At 42.5% G+C, this 22,846-nt stretch overlaps 1 protein-coding gene and 1 long non-coding RNA gene across 2 annotated transcripts; one reads left to right on the forward strand and one right to left on the reverse strand.

Moving 5' to 3' along the window:
- Positions 1-1,279: 1,279 nt before the first annotated feature.
- Positions 1,280-16,955, reverse strand: LOC309702736 (uncharacterized protein). The gene is made up of 4 exons (XM_082527366.1): positions 16,913-16,955; positions 16,212-16,267; positions 15,745-16,104; positions 1,280-1,930 (listed from the first exon to the last, which is right to left on the reverse strand). Exons 2-4 carry the CDS (start codon positions 16,258-16,260, stop codon positions 1,797-1,799), a joined length of 543 nt encoding a protein of 180 aa, XP_082383492.1. The 5' UTR covers positions 16,261-16,267; positions 16,913-16,955; the 3' UTR covers positions 1,280-1,796.
- On the forward strand, positions 12,092-13,071 carry LOC309702768. Its single transcript, XR_014275719.1, has 2 exons — positions 12,092-12,496; positions 12,577-13,071. It is a non-coding gene; the product is annotated as an uncharacterized lncRNA (long non-coding RNA).
- Positions 16,956-22,846: the final 5,891 nt, after the last annotated feature.

Genomic DNA, 22,846 nt, shown 5'->3' on the forward strand with positions numbered 1-22,846 from the left:
GAATTGACTGCGATGCACCTAAAATCTTTCCTACAGCACAAGCAGGGTGATGGCCTGGACTGGCAGGTATAATATTTACAGCTGGGCTCTTTGACAGAGGTGGGTAGGAGAGTTACCATTGTTGTAAGAGAGGAAATAAGGAGAGAAGCTTTTCACCTGATGGTGTTGTTATTGTTGTCAATCCTGGATTCTAGAAATCTTCCCAGACATGTTCATTACACCTGAAACTAAGATCTTTTTTGTTTGTGAGGCAGCAGACGAATGTTAATTCTTAAACTACTGAAAGAGTGTTATTTGTACTTTTTTGAGTTTGTTACTAATGTAATGGTTATTTTATTAAAATGTATGTAAAGTTGCTTTGTCACCACTTAAAATAATTAGAGGCTTATTTGTAAGAGCCATTCAATATTTCGTTTATAAAACATGGATCACCAGGGGGATTATATACTAAAGTATTCTCCTGTGTATAACTCATAATGATTTCCACTGAACTCTGTCTATTCAACAGGCTCAGAGCACTCTTGTTTTTCACTCATTGGAGAGTTCTGTGATGTCACTTCCTCTCACTCTCCAGTTTAGGTAGCAGCTAACTGCTAACATAACTATTGATCCAGTGCTGGGACAAATTTAGATTTCCACTTATGTTGATCAGAGAGGTACGGAGCCCCGCAGGGGACATGGGAGAGAAAAAAATTAAGACAGACTTTTGCGATATCTCGCAAAACAAACTTGGGATCTTGCAAAACTTTTGCGAGATCTCGCAAAACTTTTAGCTGCATTCTTCGGACGCCGGCTCGAAGCCAACCGGGAGGTCGAGGCACGATGTGCCGGGAAAGCGGTGTTCCACCCGGCTGTAGTAGGTCTCGACCTAAGAATGCGGCTAAAACTTTTGCGAGATCCCGAGTTTGTTTTGCGAGATCTCGCAAAAGTCCGTCTTAATTTTTTTTTCTCCCATGTCCCCTGCAGGGCTCCGTAGAGAGGAGCTCAATGTGTGAAAAACAAACAGCATGACTGCTCGGTGAATGAAACAGTTTGCATTATCTGATCTTCCAACAGAAAAACTTGACCAAAAACACAAACATTATTTAATATTCATTTATTTTTATCCCTAATGTTTGCCTGACAGGAGGACAGCTCCAGTCCATTTGCACAGATTTTTAATCTCACTGAGTTTCTCCTTGTAAAAATAACACTTTAAAGAATTTCAAATCAAATATTTGACATATTTTTAAATTTATAATCATACATTCATTTTAATCACAGGAAAAATAAACAACAGTAACATAGTGATAAACAGGTGATCATCCTGTAAACTCACCGTGTGCTGAACAAACTGCAGAAAACACAATATTTAAATCGTTTGAGTCAATGTTGGATTTTATTTCCACCAAACTCTGCAGGATCTGCAGGTTTTCATGTCTCTGCATAAAGACCCATCAACATGTGACAACAAAATATACAAATCCATCATATACACAGTATATATTATACAAATACACAGTTAATAGTTCACATTAAGGTCTGTGAGGTCGACATGATTCTCATCAGTAAAGTGAACATGGAGCAAATTTCATCTTCTGACTGAAAACCGACAGATTGACAAAGTTTCCTTTTGAATGAACAGACTTCCATGAAGTTCATGATTTTGTGGATCATGTCTCATTATTCTGTCCATCACGCTATTAAAGTGAACTCCAACAGTCTCGTTTACATTGTTGATCAAACTGTTTCCACTGATTGATCTGATGAAGTTTTCTGACATCTATTATTAGATGAGTAGAAATCCTGTTTTCTATTCAGACAGTAAATGGATGAAAGCAGCAGAGAAGCAGCAGAGCTGCTGTCAGTCCACAGCAGAGGCCGATCCTTCCTCGTCTCTCTGTGTTTGATGTCTCAGGTTTTCTCTCAGGTTCAGGACAATCCCTCACTGCTGCAGAGACACAAACATCTGAGTCTCTCACATTTATTAAATAAATATCACTATTTGTCACGGTCTGGGGAAGTGAGGAAGGTGGACCCAAACGCACTATTGTGATAATAATAACAACAACAACGGATTGAATTTCTATAGCGCTTTTCGAGACCCTCAAAGCACTTTACAATTTCACTATTCATTCACTCTCACATTCACACATTGGTGGAGGCAGCTACAGTTGTAGCCACAGCTGCCCTGGAGCTGACTGAGACATGGCACTATATTTACAGTGGAGCAAAAAGGACAGCACAATAATCCCTGTGCGCTCCCTCAACTCCTGTGTCATATCTTCACCCAAAACGCTTTGCTCTGTGCTCTCTGCTCCCGTGTCCTCACACTCCCCATGCCTGCTGTCCACCTGTGTGCCACTGTTACAGGCCTTCGATGGGGTCTGTTTTTAAACTGTTTTTTTAACAGAAAAGCAGAGACAGGAGACATCAGTTGCGTTCGGTCTGCAGGCTCTTCCTCGTCTGATTTATTAACAGAGTTTAACAACGTCCTTTTCTTTTCATTTAGACACACACATTTCTCTTTTAACAACACAAACATTCAATTAGGTCCATAGCTCAAACCCTTTTGGTTACCTTGCACTCTCGCAAGAATAAACTTACAAAATAATCATTGTATATGAACGTCCTTATTTACAATAAATCTGTAACCAATTTTACTGCATTTCAGCATCAAAACATTTCTGTGCAGCACCACTAACACTGCAATTAACCCGCTTATGTCACCTTTATACTTTTCTTATACTTTAACAGATTCAAACAATATATTACATTTGTAACCAATAAACAAAAATATTCTTCCCTTGCTCACAAACAGTTCACAATCATCCACAAACAGTATACATCAGACTATTTACATTTGACACATAAGAACTGGGTAGGTCCTAATCAACTGTAACTTCCAATAATGTCAGGATAAAAGAAGTGTCTAAGAGCTCCATTTGTCACAAAATAAAACAGGTAATAAGACCAGCTGCCTATTTAGACTACGAGTGAAATGGCGGCTGCCATTACAAATGGCGGTATAGTTAGCTTTCTCTCAATCAGTGAAAACACACTCTCTCACAACATTTGCGGTCTTTAAACTAAGACAGAAAAAGGTTTCTTGCCTTTATATGTACATTGTGGTGAGCAAACTTGAACTACTGACCTGTTTTTTTAACAGAAAAGCAGAGACAGGAGACATCAGTTGCGTTCGGTCTGCAGGCTCTTCCTCGTCTGAGGCCGAGACGCGTTGCAACAGCCTATCGCACTCACCACTATCTCCCCCTTGTGGCAATGCCACGCAATTACATTGTCCATAACGCTAAATGAAAAGTGCAATACCACCATAAAATCAGGTCTTTTACATCAAAAACAATTCACAACAAAATTACAATTGTGACCATACACTTGTGGGCGTCACACACTCCCCAACAAAAAGAAAATGGCTCCTGACATTTAACCTCTTACCCTTTAAAACTCATTATACTCATTACTCAAACAACTCAAATCACATCCCCTTCCCACATACCCACATTCCTTGTGTACTAACATGTATAGATTGGGCAGTTATAATATACAGGGAAGGTGCCTGGGTGTGCACAGTGAGATGTTGGAATGCGATATGGCACTAGGGGGAAGTAAGGTAACTGGGGATATGGTGGCATGGTGTAGTGTGTTGTGTTTGGTGACTCGTGCACTTCAGCACAACTGACTGATGGATGCACCCGGAGAGAGGGCTGGCCAAGGGTGTCATATGTGAAATGTGTAACAGGCCGTCGTTCTCTAGTAGACCTTCTTAGAACTGATTCATTAGTCGGCGGGGCCACGTTAGGTGTATACTGTGCCCTTTCTGAAAGCGGCAGTCCAACTTCTCCTTCGTCGACTGTGAAAGGCACTTCAGTGACTCCTGATTCCTGTACCCTCTCATGTTCCTCCTCTCCCATGTCGTTGTCAAGTTCAGTGCTTTGGTGTCCACCATCTTGTTCCATTCCTTGTTCCCTCAATTCATCTGTTGCTTCTGTTGGCTGAGGTGCTCCACAGTTGACCACTCTGCTGAACTCAGCTGTTCCTCTTGGGGGTCCAACAGTATGGTTACAGGTATGTAGTGCATCCTCTTTGTTCCCACTTCTCAAATCATACCTCAACTCATAATACATGGAACTCTCATCCTCATCAGAGCTTGCGTCAGAGTGGGGTTGAAACTCTGTCTCTCCTTGAGCTGGTTTTGGTTTCTTTTTCTTGACGGCGGATGGCCCGTCCCCCTTATCTACAGCAGGCAAGTCCACAGGAAGCTCATTGACAAGATGCAATAGATTGCGATGCAGAACACGCACTTTCTTCCCCTTTGCCTCTGAGGTCACTCTGTACACTGGGCTGTCATTGATCTGTTCCTTCACCACATAAATGGTGTTCTCCCAGTAGGACCTTAACTTGCCAGGACCACCCCTCTCAGTCAGGTTCCGCACTAGTACTCTGTCTCCAGGTTGGAGTACCACTCCTTTCAAATGCCGGTCATAGTGTTTCTTTCCACGATCACTTGACTTTTGGCTGTTTCCAGATGCAATCCTGTAAGCCTCAGTCATTCGTTCTTTCCATTTCTCAGCATAACCTCTTGCAGTTTGTGGCTCTCCATCAGTAACCAACTTGAACAGGAGGTCTACTGGCATTCGTGGATGTCGACCAAAAAGCAGAAAGAATGGCGAGTAACCCGTTGCTTCATGGCGAGTGCAATTGTACGCATGAACCATCTGTGGGAGATATTCTCTCCATCTTTCTTTTTTTTCTTCACTCAGGGTCCTCAGCATCTGCAAGATGGTACGATTAAAGCGTTCAGCTGGGTTGCCCTGAGGGTGGTACGGAGTTGTTCGAGAGTGCCCCGCATTGCTCAACTGTTGTAGAGTCCGGAAAAGCTCGTTCTCGAACTCCCGCCCCTGATCATGGTGCAGCCTTAAAGGGTAGCCAAACCTGGGGATATAATCACTGAAAATCCTTTCAGCTGCAGTTTTGCCACTCTTGTTGCGGGTTGGATAGGCCTGGGCATACCTAGTAAAGTGGTCTACCACAACTAGGATATACTGATATCCGCCCCTGCTTGGCTCTAAGTGGAGGTAATCAACTGAAACCAATTCCATTGGTGAGCTTGTGGTAATGCTGGACATGGGAGCTCGGACATGTGTCACCGGTTTCTTCTGTTTGATGCACGGACACTGCCGGGTGACATAGGCTTCGATGTCTCGCCTCATGTATGGCCAGTAGAACCGTTGCCTCGCCAGGCTGAGAACTCTTTCTACCCCGACATGCCCCATGTCATCATGCAGATGTTTCAGGACCAGGGATTTGAAGCTAGCTGGTAAGACTAGTTGGCGCTTTTCTGCAGTCTTACGATACAGAACTCCGTCTTCTAAGCTCAGCTTTGTCCACTCATGCATCATTTTCCTTGCCGGACCTCTCACATTCCGTCTCATGTCATCTGTCAGCTTTTGATCTGAGTCTTTCATTTTCATGATCTCACCTATCGCAGGATCTGCTCTTTGAGCCCTTTGTAGTTCATCCAAATTGATGGGCGTGACCATTTCTTGGATTACTGGTTCAAGCTGGTCACCTTGCGCTAAAACCAGAGCAGCGATCCATGCGACATCTCCATGCTTGCCTGCTCCACATCCCTCCCAAGTAGCGGCAACAGCTTCTTTGGAGAGCTCTTTTGTACATTCAGTGACGTATCTGTCAATGTCAAGGGGACTCCTCGACAGGGTGTCTGCGTCAACATTTACTTTGCCAGGTCTGTACCTTATATCAAACCTGAAATCTGATAGCTCTCCCACCCATCTGAACCCAACCGCATTCAACTTGGCAGTACTCATGACATAAGTTAAGGGATTGTTGTCTGTGTAGATGGTAAAATACGGGGCATAGAACAAGTAATCCCTGAACTTATCGCAGACAGCCCACTTGAGGGCGAGAAACTCAAGCTTGCCCGAGTGGAGTCTGTAATTCTTTTCAGCCGGTGTCAGTGTTCGGGAGCCGTATCCAATCACTCTTAGCTTCCCACTCTGATGTTGGTAGAGAACGGCCCCAAGTCCTTTATCAGATGCGTCTGTATGAAGGACGAAGGGAAGCTCAAAATCCGGGTAGGCAAGTACAGGGGGGTTTACCAACATATCAATCAACTTACACAGGGCACCCTGGTGCTTCTCTGCCCACTCAACTGGTGTTTTGGATGGTAACTGTGCGCCTTTCCCCTTCTGTCCTGTAACCTTCCCCAGAAGATGCTCCTCTTTGGTTTTCTTGGGTTGCAAAAGCTCATAGATGGGTTTTGCTATTCTCGAGAAATCCTGGATATATGAGCGATAGTAACTCAGGAACCCAGCAATCCTCCTCACATCTCCCACTGTGGCAGGTGTCTCCTTTTTCAGGGCGTACACTGCCTCGAGATCTTTTGGGTCAATGCGTACTCCTTCAGCTGACACTAAGCGCCCAACATACCTCACTTCTCTTTTAAATAGGTCACATTTTGTCGGCCGGAGTTTGACTCCGTAGTTCTGCAGGGCTCTCAAGACTTTCCTCAGCCCTTCCACATGTTCCTCAAAAGTCTTGGCGTAGCACAAGATGTCATCCAAGTATGGAATGCAGCACTCATTCCGAAGGGGAGCCAGCATTTCTTCCATACTGCGTTGGAATGCAGCAGGTGCGTTGGTAAGACCGAAGGGAATTCGCACCCATTCATAAAGGCCCCAGGGGGTGATGAATGCAGTCAGATGGCGGGATCCTTCTGCTATAAAGCCCTGGTGATAGGCTTTTCCCTGGTCCAAAATGGAGAACCAGTTGTACCCTTCCAAGGTGTCAATGAGGTCCTGGATTCTTGGTAATGGGTGGCGATCAGGTACTGTGCGCTGGTTCAGGAGACGGTAGTCGATACAGAGCCTTAGGGAGCCATCCTTTTTCCGCACGCAAACTATTGGCGCAGAGTAAGGGGATCTAGACTTTACAATCCATCCTCTTGCCAAGAGGTCCTCAATATACTCTTTAACCTCCTTATAGAGGGGTTTTGGAATTGAGGTGTACGATTTCTGAATTGGGGTTGTGTCTTTGAGTGTTATTGTCATTTCCAAGCTGGGAATGCACCCCATGTCATTCTCATCACGTGCAAAAGCCCCTGACTCTTCCCTTAACATTTTCTTGGCAACAGTCTGTTGGTCTTCAGTCAGGTGACTAACATCAACAGGTGGATCCCATTCCTGTGTTGCTTGATCTTCACCGCACTGCTGGGGTATTTGAGATACATCAGGGTCGACATCTTGAGTCACTTTGGGCTCACCGAGGTTTGGTAAGTCAGTTTGTACGACTCCTGCTATTGGTTCAATAGTTCCAAGGGCTGCTCTGCCGGTGAGGGTCACATCATGCTTAGTGTGATTGCCAATAGGTACTTTGACATATGGGACTCTGGCATCACAAACTGTGAGGAGGCTGTTGCCAATATCAAGCTGTTGCAGTTGTGGGTTGCTCTCAGTTGGTTCAAAGAGCACGAGGGGGTTGGACATGTCAACTGTAGAGGAGACTTTACACTTAACATACTTAACTTGACCAGCCGGGATTACTACATCATACAGGCCCACTTTTAGGACACTCTGGCTGACCACGTTATCACTGGTAAGCTTGGTCTGGATGAAGTTGACCAGTGCCGTCGCTGTGTCATCCTGGAGGTTCATCGCGCTGCGCAGGAGGCTCACAATGGTGGGTATGAGGTTTGTACTAGCATTTGGCCCCAGTATCAGCTGTTCAATTACATTGAAACCAATCAGGGGGCAGTCCATGGGCACACTGCTTACTAAAAAGGGGACTTGTACAGTCAAGTTTGGGTCACTATTCTCTGGGAGACTCACCATCACGCCCACCCAGCCGTCGTAGGGTAATGGCTGGCCATTAACACCAAGCACACTAAGAGCCTTATCTCCAATAAGTTCTGTCAGTGGCCGGAGTTTGTGGTCAGAGAGGTAGGTTTTTGCCCACTGGCGATCAATGAGACTCACTTGTGCACCTGTGTCTAATAAACAGTCCACTGCAAAGCTATGAATGTAACACTTGATTTTACATTTTTTCCCAACAAGCTGTGCCACTCTCTCACTTGCCCCTGTGTCTGCATTTTTCGTTGGAAGGGTCGCCCAACTACTTCTGACATGAGCAAACTCTTCTGAGCACATACCTCGTGATTTTGGGTCTGGCTGTCCACTGGTTCTGGGCGTGTGTGTATCAGCAGGAGGCCAACTAGAGCTTCTGGGTTGGCTTCGTTTGAGACATCCCACTGCCCTGTGACCTGTCTCCCCACAGATAAAACAATGAGTGCATGAAGTAGCCCCACTTTCAATACACTTGGGACAGCCATACTGTTTTGCAGTTTGTCTGGGCTTCTGCTTTGGGTGTGCACACTGACAAGTGGATTCACGAGCCTGACTGGCTGTGAGAGACTCTACCACTTTGGTCAGGGTTTCCACCTTCGCAGCCAGCTCTTCTATGACTTTATTCTTACTCTTAGATTTACAGTCAGTCATTTCAGTGTCTTTGGCAGGTTCAAGTTGAGCAGTATGAGCATGTGTTACCTTTTGTCGAGTGGAATATCCCAGTCTTCGCTGTCGCTCACTCTCTTCGCTTGACACTTTGTTCACTTGCCTTATCAAGGCTTCATCTGACACACTGTAGTCTGATAGTAGTGGCTTGAGTTCATTACGAATGTCACTATATTTTGGTAGAAGACCTTGATGAATGGTGCGTAGAAATACATTTTGGATCGTACGTGTCTCATACGCAACGTCCATGTTATCCTGCCTGGATGCAAACATGACTTTCTGCTTCAATCCAATCATCCTGTAGAGGAACTGTTGTGGAGTTTCATGGTCATGTTGCTTAGTGCTCAACAATTCCTGAAATAACTCACTCCCACTCTTCTCACTCAGGTGTGAACGTAGTAAGCTTTTGAGTTCAATGAGGGTCAAGTCATCTTTACTGATCAACATGTCCTTAAACTGTCCAGGCTTGATAATACGGAGCACACCTTGAATGATCTCTCCCTCTGTGTGCTTCACCTTGAGCCCCTCCTCAATCTGCTTACACAGTCCATGGTAGCTAATGTCAGATGCAATGTCCCCAACCTGACCACCATGTACTTTAAACTCTCTGCGTTGCAAAAATGGCAGGTCTCTTAGGGAAACCATGTGATCAGGCTTAGATTGTCGCATGTCTGTGGTGGAGCGGCTGTTTGTCACGCTCTCAGCTCGAGGCTGGAGTGACTGTGTAATAGTGGGGGTGGGTGTGTCTTGTGTTGCAGATGTCACTTGTAAATCTGCTAACTTTTTACCAAGTGCCTCGTAGTTAGCCTTTAGCATTTCATACTCTGTTATTTGTGGATTAACAGACTCAAGAGGCAATATAGCTGAGGTAAGTACATCACTCTGTTCCGGGTGCTTAAGTGTTGTGAGAGTAACAACATTTTCCTCTGAGACTACAGGGTGAGATACTTCAGCGGCATGACTATCAATGAGATGAATAATAGCATCTTTCAACAGCAGTAGGTGTGAAAACCCCTGATCCTCTAAGTCAAGCAATGTCTTACAGCGTAGATAAGCACAAACATAATCAAAACAACTTTCCTCATCACCACGTCTTACACTTGCGGGGTCCACATCAGGTACTGGTGTGATGTTTGTAGCAATCTGGAAGAGTTCCTCTGCTGTCAGTGCATAAAGACTCTTTCTGATCTGCCAAGCCAGTTCTTTTCTTTCACTGTCCTCCATTCTGTGTCTTTTGGCTAGCACTCCTCACAGTGCAGTCAGCTCAAACACGCAGCCCGTCACCTCTCCAGCAGGGGTTCCCCTCCTCGACACAGGTCCCGCTGCTGCCTCAGTTGCACGTCTGCTGTTCCAACACGCCTGCCCTGTGATGGCTGTCTCTGGTTCGTTGATTAAAGGATCAGCAGTCACCCACGTAGCATGCTGATCCCCGTACGGGCCACCAAAATTATGTTACAGGCCTTCGATGGGGTCTGTTTTTAAACTGTTTTTTTAACAGAAAAGCAGAGACAGGAGACATCAGTTGCGTTCGGTCTGCAGGCTCTTCCTCGTCTGATTTATTAACAGAGTTTAACAACGTCCTTTTCTTTTCATTTAGACACACACATTTCTCTTTTAACAACACAAACATTCAATTAGGTCCATAGCTCAAACCCTTTTGGTTACCTTGCACTCTCGCAAGAATAAACTTACAAAATAATCATTGTATATGAACGTCCTTATTTACAATAAATCTGTAACCAATTTTACTGCATTTCAGCATCAAAACATTTCTGTGCAGCACCACTAACACTGCAATTAACCCGCTTATGTCACCTTTATACTTTTCTTATACTTTAACAGATTCAAACAATATATTACATTTGTAACCAATAAACAAAAATATTCTTCCCTTGCTCACAAACAGTTCACAATCATCCACAAACAGTATACATCAGACTATTTACATTTGACACATAAGAACTGGGTAGGTCCTAATCAACTGTAACTTCCAATAATGTCAGGATAAAAGAAGTGTCTAAGAGCTCCATTTGTCACAAAATAAAACAGGTAATAAGACCAGCTGCCTATTTAGACTACGAGTGAAATGGCGGCTGCCATTACAAATGGCGGTATAGTTAGCTTTCTCTCAATCAGTGAAAACACACTCTCTCACAACATTTGCGGTCTTTAAACTAAGACAGAAAAAGGTTTCTTGCCTTTATATGTACATTGTGGTGAGCAAACTTGAACTACTGACCTGTTTTTTTAACAGAAAAGCAGAGACAGGAGACATCAGTTGCGTTCGGTCTGCAGGCTCTTCCTCGTCTGAGGCCGAGACGCGTTGCAACAGCCTATCGCACTCACCACTATCTCCCCCTTGTGGCAATGCCACGCAATTACATTGTCCATAACGCTAAATGAAAAGTGCAATACCACCATAAAATCAGGTCTTTTACATCAAAAACAATTCACAACAAAATTACAATTGTGACCATACACTTGTGGGCGTCACACCACTTTTGTCCTCTTGGAGTCGACTTCAATGATCCTCTTAACCCTTTACAGCCGATCGGAGCGGGCACGCTCTGTTTTGCGTAACTATTTTTAAATCCCGGTAGCTCTGCAACCACGTAAGCTAGCGCAATCATTTTTTTTTGCATATGAAACTGGAGGAGTTGTACTTGCATCTTATGCCATCAGCTTGTCCTAGGTCACAGTTTCCTTCCACATATAGCTTTGCAAAAACTGCATAAAAAGCACTTGCAGCAACAAAAACATGATATTCCAGAAACACGCTTCGCCGATCCGATCAGCTGTTTGTAAAACTTCCTACGTCCATCAGCGCGAACTATCACATGACCGCATGACCTGCCCGAAACCGGAAGTGACGTCATTTTGCGGAAATGTAGTTTTTTTACCATCGTGTTTGAATAAACACCTGGGCCCTATTTCAGGAAGCCGGTTTAGTGGAAAAACTGAGTAAGTATACCCTGAGTTAACGAAAAATCTGGGTTTTCGGTTTCACAAAGCGAGTTCAGATGAAGCCTCAGTGAGTCACTATGACGACACACGCCGTGAAGCTAACCTGCTCCCTAGCAGGTTTACTTCAACTAACCCTGACTTTCTCTGCCTCTTTGTCGGAAACCTGACAGTAGGAAGTGTCGGACATGGCGTGCCACTTCCTTGAAGAGCCAGTAGATGTTGAAGCCCAAATTCTCCGCAGAGCTCTCCGCCGGGAGAGAGTGATCAGAGCGCGTTTGGACATTTTATCATTTCCTGACGATTTTCTGTGTGAACGTTACCGTTTCTCAGCACAATCTATAAGTTATTTGGATAACATCCTCAGGCCATATATTACGCATGTGACACATCGCGGACATGCTCTCAGTTCATTACATATTATTTGTATTGCACTTCGGTTTTTTGCAAACGGGAGCTTTCTGTATAATATTGGTGACGCTGAGCACGTTTCCAAGGCTACCGTCTGTCGGGCAGTCAGGAATGTTACAGTTGCACTGAAACGTCTCCTGTACACGTTTGTGGTGTTCCCCGGTCATAGACCCACAAGATATATCAAAGAGGGATGCCACAAAATTGCAGGTATCAGGATGACCAAAACTTAATTTATGATGTGGTGATACTTGAACTACTACTTAAATTTTACATTTATTTTCAGGGTTCCCAGGCGTGATTGGCTGTACAGATGGCACTCACATTCCAATCATTGCTCCTTCAGTAAATGAAGGAGACTATGTGAACAGGAAGTCTTTCCACAGCAGTAATGTACAGGTACATAGTTCCCTGTAGCATTTCAAACTAACAAATTATTTCATTATAGTAATGGATGCTAATTTGTGTTCTCTGCACTGTGAAGATCATATGTGATGCTGCCAACATTATCACAAATGTGGAAGCCAAGTGGCCAGGCTCTGTCCATGACTCACAAATATTCCGTGAATGTACACTGAGCACAAAATTTGGACATGGTGAGTTGAGAATACTTTAAAATATATAAAGACCAATTGCTTCAGGGACATTTGAACTGAAGTGTATCCTTCTGTCTTAGGAGAGTTCACTGGCTACTTGCTTGGTGATAGGGGGTATCCATGTTTACCCTATTTGCTTACCCCTTACCCTGACCCTGAACCGGGCCCACAGCAGCGATATAATCTGGCTCATTGCAGGACAAGAGCCAGAATTGAAATGACTATCGGAATGCTTAAGGCCCGGTTCCAGTGCCTGCAAAGACTCAGGGTCACCCCAGAAAGGGCATGTGACATTATTGTGGCATGTGTGATTCTTCACAACATTGCCACAATTAGAGGAGAACACTGTCCTTCTGAACCAAACATCAGCAGTGATCCAAACCATGAACATCCTGACCCTCCCACGGACATACAAGATGGAAGCGCAGTCAGAGACACCATATGTCACAATCATTTCCTTTGACCCATCACCTCAACATGTTGAAAGAAGAATAAACAGATTTTTTGTTCAACTGGCTTTATTGGTCGCCTGTGTTTCCTGTACACAAAGTATTAAAAGATGTAAACCTCATAAAGTGTCTCTGTTGCTTCCTCCTCTGTAACAGCTGTCAATGTTTCTTCATTATTTTCATGTAGTAAAGAAATAAACAACATTGCTGTTCTACTGTAAACTCATATAATCTGTGGAGTATTACTCACAACTGCATGTTGGTCTGGCTCAACAGGAGGCTGCACCAGATGCAGTACACCATCACCATCAACTGATAGAATATGAGGTTTATACAGGTCACTTATAACTTACAAGGGACCAAATGGCAATTACCAGACATACCAATCAGCTTACACTTCATTGTCAGTATGCTTTCAGAGACAACCGACACTGAGGGAAGGCAAAATCAGTAGGTGTCAGGGTGGAAACGCTTTTATGAGCTTTATGTTGCATTAAGGTATATGTTCATATGTTACTCTTATTGGGAAAAGTACGAAATGTACTACTCGCTCTGTCTCTGGGAACAGGGAGCTCACCCTGTGAGAGGTTAACACACACACACACACATGTATGCAAAATTAAAGGACACTGCTATGCTCTTAATAAAGACGTACCACTGCAGCTCGGTGTGTGTGAGTCTCTCCCTGGGCCCTCACCCGTGCAGCACGTTAACAGTTTCCAAGTGTCTCAGTGTTGTTTATTCACCTGACTGTTTGATAACTGTCATTCTCTGACAGTAGGACAATAACTTCACTACGACATAGTTCATTTTGGTCAAGGTGACTGTGCAGAATGGATGTATGCACGCCATGTATTGTTTTGGATTTACCCCTTATGTAGGCACTTGTGTCTTGTGGGGTTATTGACTCAGAGGATGTCCCCGCAGAGATGCCTTCAGCCACAGGGCGCCCACTGTTTTGGCTGAGGGCCAACTGCTCAGCCTCTGTGAGTGGTGGTGGTGGAGGACCCCCACCTGTTTGTCGGGCCTCCGTTTTTTTTTCTGTTGGTTGTGATGGCACACATTTGGGCATACAGAGTAGGCAAATGTGTACTTGTGATGTGCTCAGATAATTTCAATATGTGCTTACAGGAGGTATATTACTGTAGCCTCTAACTGCAATTGATTTACATAGGACACACAGACCAAGCACTATGGCTCATAATACAATTGCACCTTACCTGTTTGGACTATATTTTTATATTTCATTTTTACTTGCTGCCAGGAACGTTTGGGGCCTGTTGGGTTGCACCTGCGCTCACATCACATCACAACATAAAATGTATGACATAGGCAATGAAATGACATATACTGAGATGACGTGTTAAATGGGTGGAAATCCCTAGATCAATGTTTGGATTAACACTCACGCATTGACTCTGTCGGTTATGTTTTGCCATGCATGCTCCCTTTCCTTTGCAGCTGCGGCTGTGTTACTTTTTTTTCTGCATGATGTGCATGTTATCGGCATATGCTGCCATCAGAATTTCCGCCTCAAGCGCTGTGAAATACGTCAACCGCGCCTTCTTTCCCTCCGTCTCCATGGAGCTTAATCTGTGCTCCACTAATCGGGGCTTTATGTATCCTCGTGCGCGCGCTTAACTTGGCGTTGTAGCAACTCCGCGTTGATTGAACTTCTTGTTATCAGCCTTTCTGAAACCGAATATTCCGAGTTGGACAGTTCGGGGTTACTCAACCCTGCGTATCGTTTTTCACTCTGAGTTTTCTAAACCGGCTTCCTGAAATAGGGCCCTGATGATCAGCTGTTTGTAACACTTACTACGTCCATAAGCTGATCTGCTGATCTGCTGAGCACGTGATCTGCCCGAAACCGGAAGTGACATCATTTTGAGGAAATGTAGTTTTTTTTACCATCGTGGCCTCAAGAGCTTATACTTGTGTTTTTAAAAGTTATGTTTGACTTTATGACTTTCTGTGTCGTTTCTGGGATGCTTAGGACTCAGATTGCACTGCTGGAAATAGTTTATTTTGATGCATATGCTGTTATTTTGCAAATTTTCGTTTTTCCTGCAGTATATAAAAATTGGTGTATTTCAAAAATAAAACTATGAAGACACTTAAAATAAATTTCCTGTGGTGGGAAACTAGTTTGTGCAACTTTTTTGTATTTACAGTTTTGAGGGATAAGCCTCTTAAATTTCTCTAACTAGAAATATATGTTAAAAAAACAAAAACGATTTTCAATTTTTTTGTAGTTTATTGCACTTTTTTGCAATTTATGTAATTACTATGCACTTAATGAATACATATTATTAAAGTTTGGGCTATAATGGTTGTATTGATGTATAGCAACTTGAAATGCTCCCAAAAATGGCTCCACAGCATGTAAAAATATAATATAAGCTCTGGCGGACTTGGTTCTGTGGTAGGTCTTAAAGGGTTAAATAGCTCCCCCAACGAGCATCATCAGTAGCAGGTGCATGGCATGGTCTTCTGGTGTGGCCAGCCTCCAAGGTGGGCACCACCCACTAGGCCTGGAGGTGCCTGTCACCCAGCCTACAGGGCACCACCACATCGGCAAACACATGCACTCACTCACACCTGCCTAAGCATACATGCGTACAAGCATACAAGCAAACACACACACGGACAGCAGCACAGTGCACACACATTTCTAAGAACTATAAAAAAGTCCATAACTGCTCAGGGACCCTTGGACGCTCAAGGCCCAGTCCCCAGTTTATCCAAAATAGGTTTCTGTACTGAACATGCCATTAAATTTTTATTAAATCAACTTACCAGTGACGTTTAGCCAAGATCTGCCAGATCTTAACCCATAATCACTCTTCACTTTACAAACGTACAGACCCGAGTCATCAGTCCTGAGTCTGGACAGTTGCAGTCTGATTCGTCCTTCTCTGAGGGCGTCTTTGTCACTTTGGACTCGTCCTGAAAACTTTTCATCCTGAGACTCTGACACCTCAACACCTTCATGAATCTGATACAGGATTAAACGTTTAACCACAGTTATCAGTTCACAGAGGATGTTGAGAGTTTTGGTGGATCTGTCAGGTTTGGTGGTGAACGTCCACTCCAGTGTGATGTTGTGGTTCTCCTCTGCCTGATAGCAGGTCTGTGTCACATTGACTACAAATGATCCTGTTGAGGAGACAGAGAGGGAAAGAGAGGAGCAGACACACTGAGAACTGGAACAAATCTGTTGTTGAGCTTTATTTGGAGTTCATAAAGTGAAGCTGTAAACTAACCAGAGACACATGAGGTGAGGATGATGAGCATCAGGATCCTGCAGATCATCTTCTCCCTGTGAGAGGAGACAGAGGTGAAGAGTCATCAACACATGAGGTCAAAGGTCAGGCGGTGCAGCTAGAAGAAGGAAAATCTGACTTTATTCACTCATTTCAAGATCTGCAAACAAACACAAGGAGAAACTGCAGAAATATCAAAGCAGGCTTAAAATCATTTAGAAACAGTTTTGTAGTTACAGAGTTTGTCCACCAGGAGAAAAAAAACAATTTTTGTGTTCTTATAAAAAATTAACCTCAAACTGATGCCTCATGCAAATATAGCACAGTGTTATATGAACCTCATTACTTTTATAGGAATGATCACAATACAAAGAAACTGTTTCTCCAAGCTGACAGTAAAATATAAAGCGTAACTCATAAAATCTGCCTCTGTGAGTTCTCACATTACAGTGAAATCAGAAATGACATCATCACTTGTTCAACTTTGTAAAAAATGACGATCGATTGATCAAAGAGAGAGAGAGAGGAGAAAAGAAAGACAAACTGTCTGAAAGTAAACCATGCAAACAGTCTGTATTTCACTGTAACATCAGCTGGTAAAATAATAACATTATATTTAATGATAATGAGAGCAGAGATTTCACTTTAAACACTCTCAGAGACGTTTGACATAAAAAAAGAGTTACAGATAAAATACTTACTGCTGCTGTCTGCTCTTCTTTATACCCACATTCTGCACACACGAACATCAACGGACAGATTTCACTGACTGAGCTGGAGCCACCAAAACGCATTTATACATGGTTGGTGGAAAGCCGACGCAAATTCATCGTTTCCACCTTCGTTTATAAGCGCTCTGCTGGCTCCAGCTTAGTCAGTGAAATCTGTCCGTGTATGTTGGAACACTAGGTCTATATAATTTGCAGGGAACAGGGAACTCCAGCGCAGTCCGTATAATTTGTCCTTGTCTGTATTGGTGTTTTACAGCAGGAAGTGTTTATCTAACAACCATTTTCACATTTCTGCTTCAGTTTTGGTTTTTGCTTCAAACTCGTTTCACGTATTAACATTTTTTTATTTTTCCGGACTTAAAGAAAATGTTTGATTCCAGATGAATCGACTCTCGTGTTTCCTCCTTTTTACTCGGTGTGAATCAAAGCCGTTCATGTTTTACATTAACTTGTTTTTCTTGTGTTTCTGATCAGTCTTTAATTTCTAGCCAGCAGCTTCTTCCTCCTCTGAGTCTTTCTCACTGCTGCTGACAGTCACTTCGTTCTTCAGCTGATCATTAAATTATTAATGTGAACAACAGGGACAGCTCGCTGCTCGCTCTCTTTAAACTGGTGAGTAAAAACTGCGGGAGATTTGACTGTTTCTATTTTTCATGTTCAGTCCTTTAAAACATCTTTAATGTTAAAATATAAAACTCAGCAGGATTTCATGTTAGAATTTTTTTCAACCCATCTACTTCCGCTTATCACTTTATTACGGGTCTGGAGCCTGTCCCAGCTGTCTTTGGGCGGAAGGCAGGATACGTCCTGAGCTGGTCGGGACTTCTTAGTGATCCAGAGGAAGCCCATTAATTAAACTATTATTAAACCAGCTTTTATATTTTGACTCTGGTCCTTCGTCAGCTTTTGGACCAATCACAGCTGTGAAGTTTTGAAAATTTAAAGTGCGCATTGAGGAAACAGAGCAGTTCCGTCCTTGAACCTTTCAAACAAATAAAATCTTTATTCAGAGTTTAAACTCAGTGTTGCTGCTTCCTGTGGATATTTATTTAGGTCTTAGAGGGAAATCTGTTCCAACTCAGTCCTGAAATGTGTTTTTATCTCAACATTTAAGCATCCTTCTTTGTTTTTGTCACGAGTTCTGATGCAGTATTGAAACACATCATGTTATACGCTCTTACTTCGTGGATGGAAAAATGTTTGTTCAGTGAATGATTTTCAGCTGATTCTGAGAAACACAAACACTACTCCCCTACAAGAAAAAAAAGAAGAAACGTTTTATTAATTTAAATTTGTTTAAAAGAAGTCCGACTGATCAATAATCAATAATAATAAAACGAGTCAGCCAGGAGTGAAATGTTGGTGATAATCCCTGAAAGTGCAGCAGGTCAAAGTAAAGCTGCAGGATCGTCTGTAAACTGTGGTGATGTTTGTAAGAAACCGAAAATAAGAAGGTGTCTGTAACAGAACAGGAAACAGTGAGCTTTCAGCGCCACCATCTGGACAGACAGCCTCATTTCAGCTCAGACTGTAGCTGAGTGTTGATGTTCAAACTGCAGCATTTCTGTGTGATTCTTTGAATGTTACTTTGTACATTTGGTGAAGCTGTTGCTGCTGTGATGCTCCTCCTCTATAACACTCATAAGTCAGCATATTACTGTGATATATACACTGTTTGTACCAGTTCTGTTTATTTCCTGTATTTAACTCTGAATCTGTTCACACAGATGATTCCTGTGATGAGAAGCTGTTATCAAATGATTTATATTCTCTATGAACTTTTCTGTGATAGAAAATGATTCACACTAAACTCAATAAAACACTTTGTAACTCTGTAAACACAAATGTGACTCTATTATTTCCTACAGTGTTAAAGTTGAATCAATGCAGAAAATCAGAGTTTGTCCTGACTGTTGGAGCATGGAGGGATTGTGTTTTCCAGATGTGTTCCAGATGCTGCTGTTTGGTTCATATAGTTCTTTCCTTCCATGAATCCAACATGTGAATGTTTGAATGATGGAATCAGTCACTCAGTGAATCTTTTCAGTCCACTGGGACCTTGTTTGGTCTCCATGTAGAAGAGCTGAGGTTCCTGTGATGATCCTGTTCTGGAAGCAGAATAAAGTCCAGCAGGTAACCAGACAGCAGCTCATCTTTGTGTCCTTCACACTCAAAGTTCATGTCAAGTGAAAGCAAAGCATCACTTCCTGTATTTATAACTGAATGCATGTCATAGTTGTGAGACTAGTTGTTGTTTGTTGCTACAGTTAAATAGTCTAAAGTGGTTTTCTAACATTAAATCAGATGCATCACATGCTGTATTATACTGTAGTTTACTGATTCTGTGCATCAGCATTTTACTGCAATAACAATAAAATAAATCTAATCTAATCTGAACATCAGAAAAATTGCATGCACATTATACATGTTCAGTGTAATATAACGAACATCGTGCTGCTGTATTTATCAGTGACTTATCCTGACTCAGGTGTGGTGATCAGGTGCAAGCACACTCTGGGTTTGTAGCATTTTTGTTTGTATTTGTAAGATTGTATATTTATTATGTATTTTTAAGAAATAAAACAATAAACAGTCATAAGAGAGACAACAGGCTCAGAGTCCTCTTGTCTCATTGGAGAGTTCTGTGATGTCACTTCCTCTCACTCTCCAGTTTAGGTAGCAGCTAACTGCTAACAAACCTACTGATTCAGTGCTTTGACAAATTTAGATTTCATCCACTTAAGTTGAGCAGAGAGGAGCTCACTGTGTGAAAAACAAACAGCATCGCTGCTCGGTGAATGAAACTCAGTGTGGAAAACAGTTTGCATTATCTGATCTTCCCACAGCAAAACGTCACTAATACCACAAAGATTATATTATGTTCAACACGCTCAGTCATTTGTATTTTTATCCTTAATGTTTGCCAGAAAGGAGGACAGCTCCAGTCATTTTCAGGATATATTTAGGTACAAGACGACCATTACAGCAGGAAGAATACAAACAATAAACAACATAAAAGAATAATTTTCACAGTGGAAGAATCTTTTAAAAAGACATCTCATGCTGTTTACAGTGTAAGCTTCAGTTTTCATGACCAACCAATGAAAAACAAACAAACAAAGAAAGAGAGCCTTGTACAAATTTAACAAAGGTTTTTATTAAAAGAGTCCAGGACATGGCACCTGTGATCTGTACAGGTATTTCTCTTTTTCATTTTCCCTCACTTATGGGTACAAACATGGTATAAACACACTATTTCTTAAGGCTTGTGCTGTGCAATAATGGTTTCCTGCCACATAAAGCAAAGTGTAGCATGGTGTGACATTGATAGAAATGCAGAATGACAAACTACAGCACAGGACATGCAGAGCAGCGATCAGCTCAGCACAAATTCTGTCTTATTTACTCAACCTGGCAGTCAGCTCAGGGCGTGCTCTTCCTATGTGAAAAGGGCTTTAAGAATAAGTCTATGACATACATGATGTATAAATATATAATCACTGACACCAGCTAACTAATACACAAACAGAGCTTCTTTTATGCCTTATTTGTAGGTGATCAGCACAGACAGGGACCTTTCCCATGTTAGGTGAATGTGCTGATCACCACACTCACAGGTCTTTTTCTAGCTCCATATTTTCATTCTTGGACTTCACTGCAGGAGCTTGAGATGAGACTTTTTAACCCCACCTGCTTTTAACCCAGGTTCTTCTGATTGGCTTTGCTTCAGAAAAAGGATTTCACAGCAGCTGGATGGACTTTTGTGCAGTCACAGCCGTGTGTTTGAGATGGCCAAGACTGAAAGTAGATTATGTTGATTATTATTATATGTTATAGGTGATACTGTGCTGCTGTTCTGTGTCCACATTTCTGTATAGGCAGATGTAACCCAGTGTTAAAAATGGGATTAAAAGTATAAATATTCATACTCTCACAATGGGAATAAATATTGATAAAAACAAAGTTAAAATATAATAAATACTGATAAAAAGCATGTAAACATAAGTTAATTAATATGTACATATGTATATGTAATATATAAATGGTGTGGGGGCAGGACTTAGTCTTTTAGAGTGTGTTTGTCAGATCCACTGAGCAACCAATCATTGGCCGGTCTGACCCTCCCCCAGTCTGCGCGCTGCTCAGACACCTGTGTGTGCCTTCGTGTGCCAGTGAGATACGCCAGAGACACAGACAGTGAAAGATCAGTTTACCCGTGCAGTGAAGAAGCTAGCTGGATAGTGAAAGTCCTTTTTTCGGCGAGAATAATAAGAGTGATACTGTATTCCAGAGGCCGTGAGCCAGCGTGAGCACTGTGAAGCCCCGTGTAGCATTTGTTGCTTCACATGGTCAGGTTTTTTCCCTTTGCTTATTTGGATTGGATTGGTTTTGAGGACCTGAGAAGAATCGAGGATCCCGTTTCCAGTACTGGATGGCGAGCCCAGCCCAAAGAGCCGGATGAACTGGTAGATTGTAACCCGACTGGTTACAAACACACTGAGTGACTATTGAACATTGAAAGACTGAAATTGACTTTAAAAAAGACACAAAAGACAATATATCCTTGAGTCGACCATTTGTGGGGTTTATTTTATTTTGTTTTCAAGAAGCGCGCTCTACTTTTGTTAAATGTGCACAACTTGCTAAACTTTAATAATTGCTAATAAATGCGATTGCGTTTTCTACACCTACTGTGTACAAGTACTCTGTTGTCATACACCCTTGGCTCCTACGAATCTAGAACCTGTCTGATCTGGTCCATATTTCCCTTCTGTGGTTAAAGGTAACTATACTGCCGTACTACAGGCAAAGAAGGCAAGAAGTAGCACTAACAGGTAGGGATGGGTATCGTTTAGGTTTTATCCGATACCGGTGCCAAATCGGTACTTTTGAAACGGTGCCGGTGCTTAAACGGTGCTCAAACCTGTGCTTAAAGAATGGAGAACACAAACTTTGTCCAAAAACCTCTCATGTTCAGCTGTTTTTTTTTTTTTTTTTTGTAAAAAGATAACAATGTTAGCCTTTTCTGGCTAACTCAGACGGAACTCAGTAGTTATTTTACAAAACCTTTATTCACCTTCAGTTACAGATGCACCTTCCAGAAGGGGAGATATACAGGGCCGGTGTCCCTCTGCAGATCTCAACTTCTTTGTCTGTTACAACCAGTCTTATAGAAGCGACCCGCCCATCGTAAAACCCACATGATGTGTTATAAACCCAAAATACCGTGTGTTTGTGTATGTATGTGCGAGCATGTGAGTACCTGTGTGTGTGCGTACCTGTGTGTGCACGTGAGTAAGTGTGTGTGTGTCGTAACAGTTAAAGCGCTGGGTGTGTGTCTCTGTATATGTGACTTCCTGCCGGTCATAAAAGTCCATCTCCCCTCCAGACCACAATTAGACCATGTGACAGTTATGAGCTTTTATTACATTTGGGGACAACAAGGGTAACAGACTTCTCCTCTCGTTCCTATCTGTTCCATACAGTCCTATCATCCCCCAACTGTAGCTTCCTGTCTCCTTTTATGACAGGCAGACCCCCAGTATCAATAAATTCATGTCCCTCTACACAATTACACACACTCTCAGTCCTATAGCTAAACCAAACTAAAACACACACACATTCACAAATCCTTCCCTATTCCTCTGATCTACAGCTCGACCCTCTCATCTAAGCAAATTTAAGCTCATTATATTCTAATAATTGTTTTCTTGTACTCACAAATGGAGTTGAAGTTTGTTTGGGATCTGAATTGCTCTGTAGTTTATATCACAGGAGCACATCTCAGATTTGTTTTAATGTCATCAGGAGGCTGGCTTTATCTTCCCAGCAGCCTCTTGTACACAGAAAGGGTAAATTTGTGTGTTACAAGAACAACACACAAATAGAGTACACACAACATTT

Source organism: Aulonocara stuartgranti (assembly GCF_965226115.1).
Source record: "Aulonocara stuartgranti genome assembly, chromosome: 3".
NCBI lineage: Eukaryota > Metazoa > Chordata > Actinopteri > Cichliformes > Cichlidae > Aulonocara > Aulonocara stuartgranti.

Bases quoted from the DNA above. Each gene is read 5' to 3' on its own strand.
- LOC309702736 (XM_082527366.1), bottom strand. From the start codon at position 16,260: ATGATCTGCAGGATCCTGATGCTCATCATCCTCACCTCATGTGTCTCT. The intron at 16,105-16,211 runs GTTAGTTTACAG...TCTCCTCAACAG, and splicing joins CCTCACCTCATGTGTCTCTG to GATCATTTGTAGTCAATGTG. The intron at 1,931-15,744 runs GTAAGTTGATTT...GTGTCTCTGCAG, and splicing joins ATCTTGGCTAAACGTCACTG to CAGTGAGGGATTGTCCTGAA.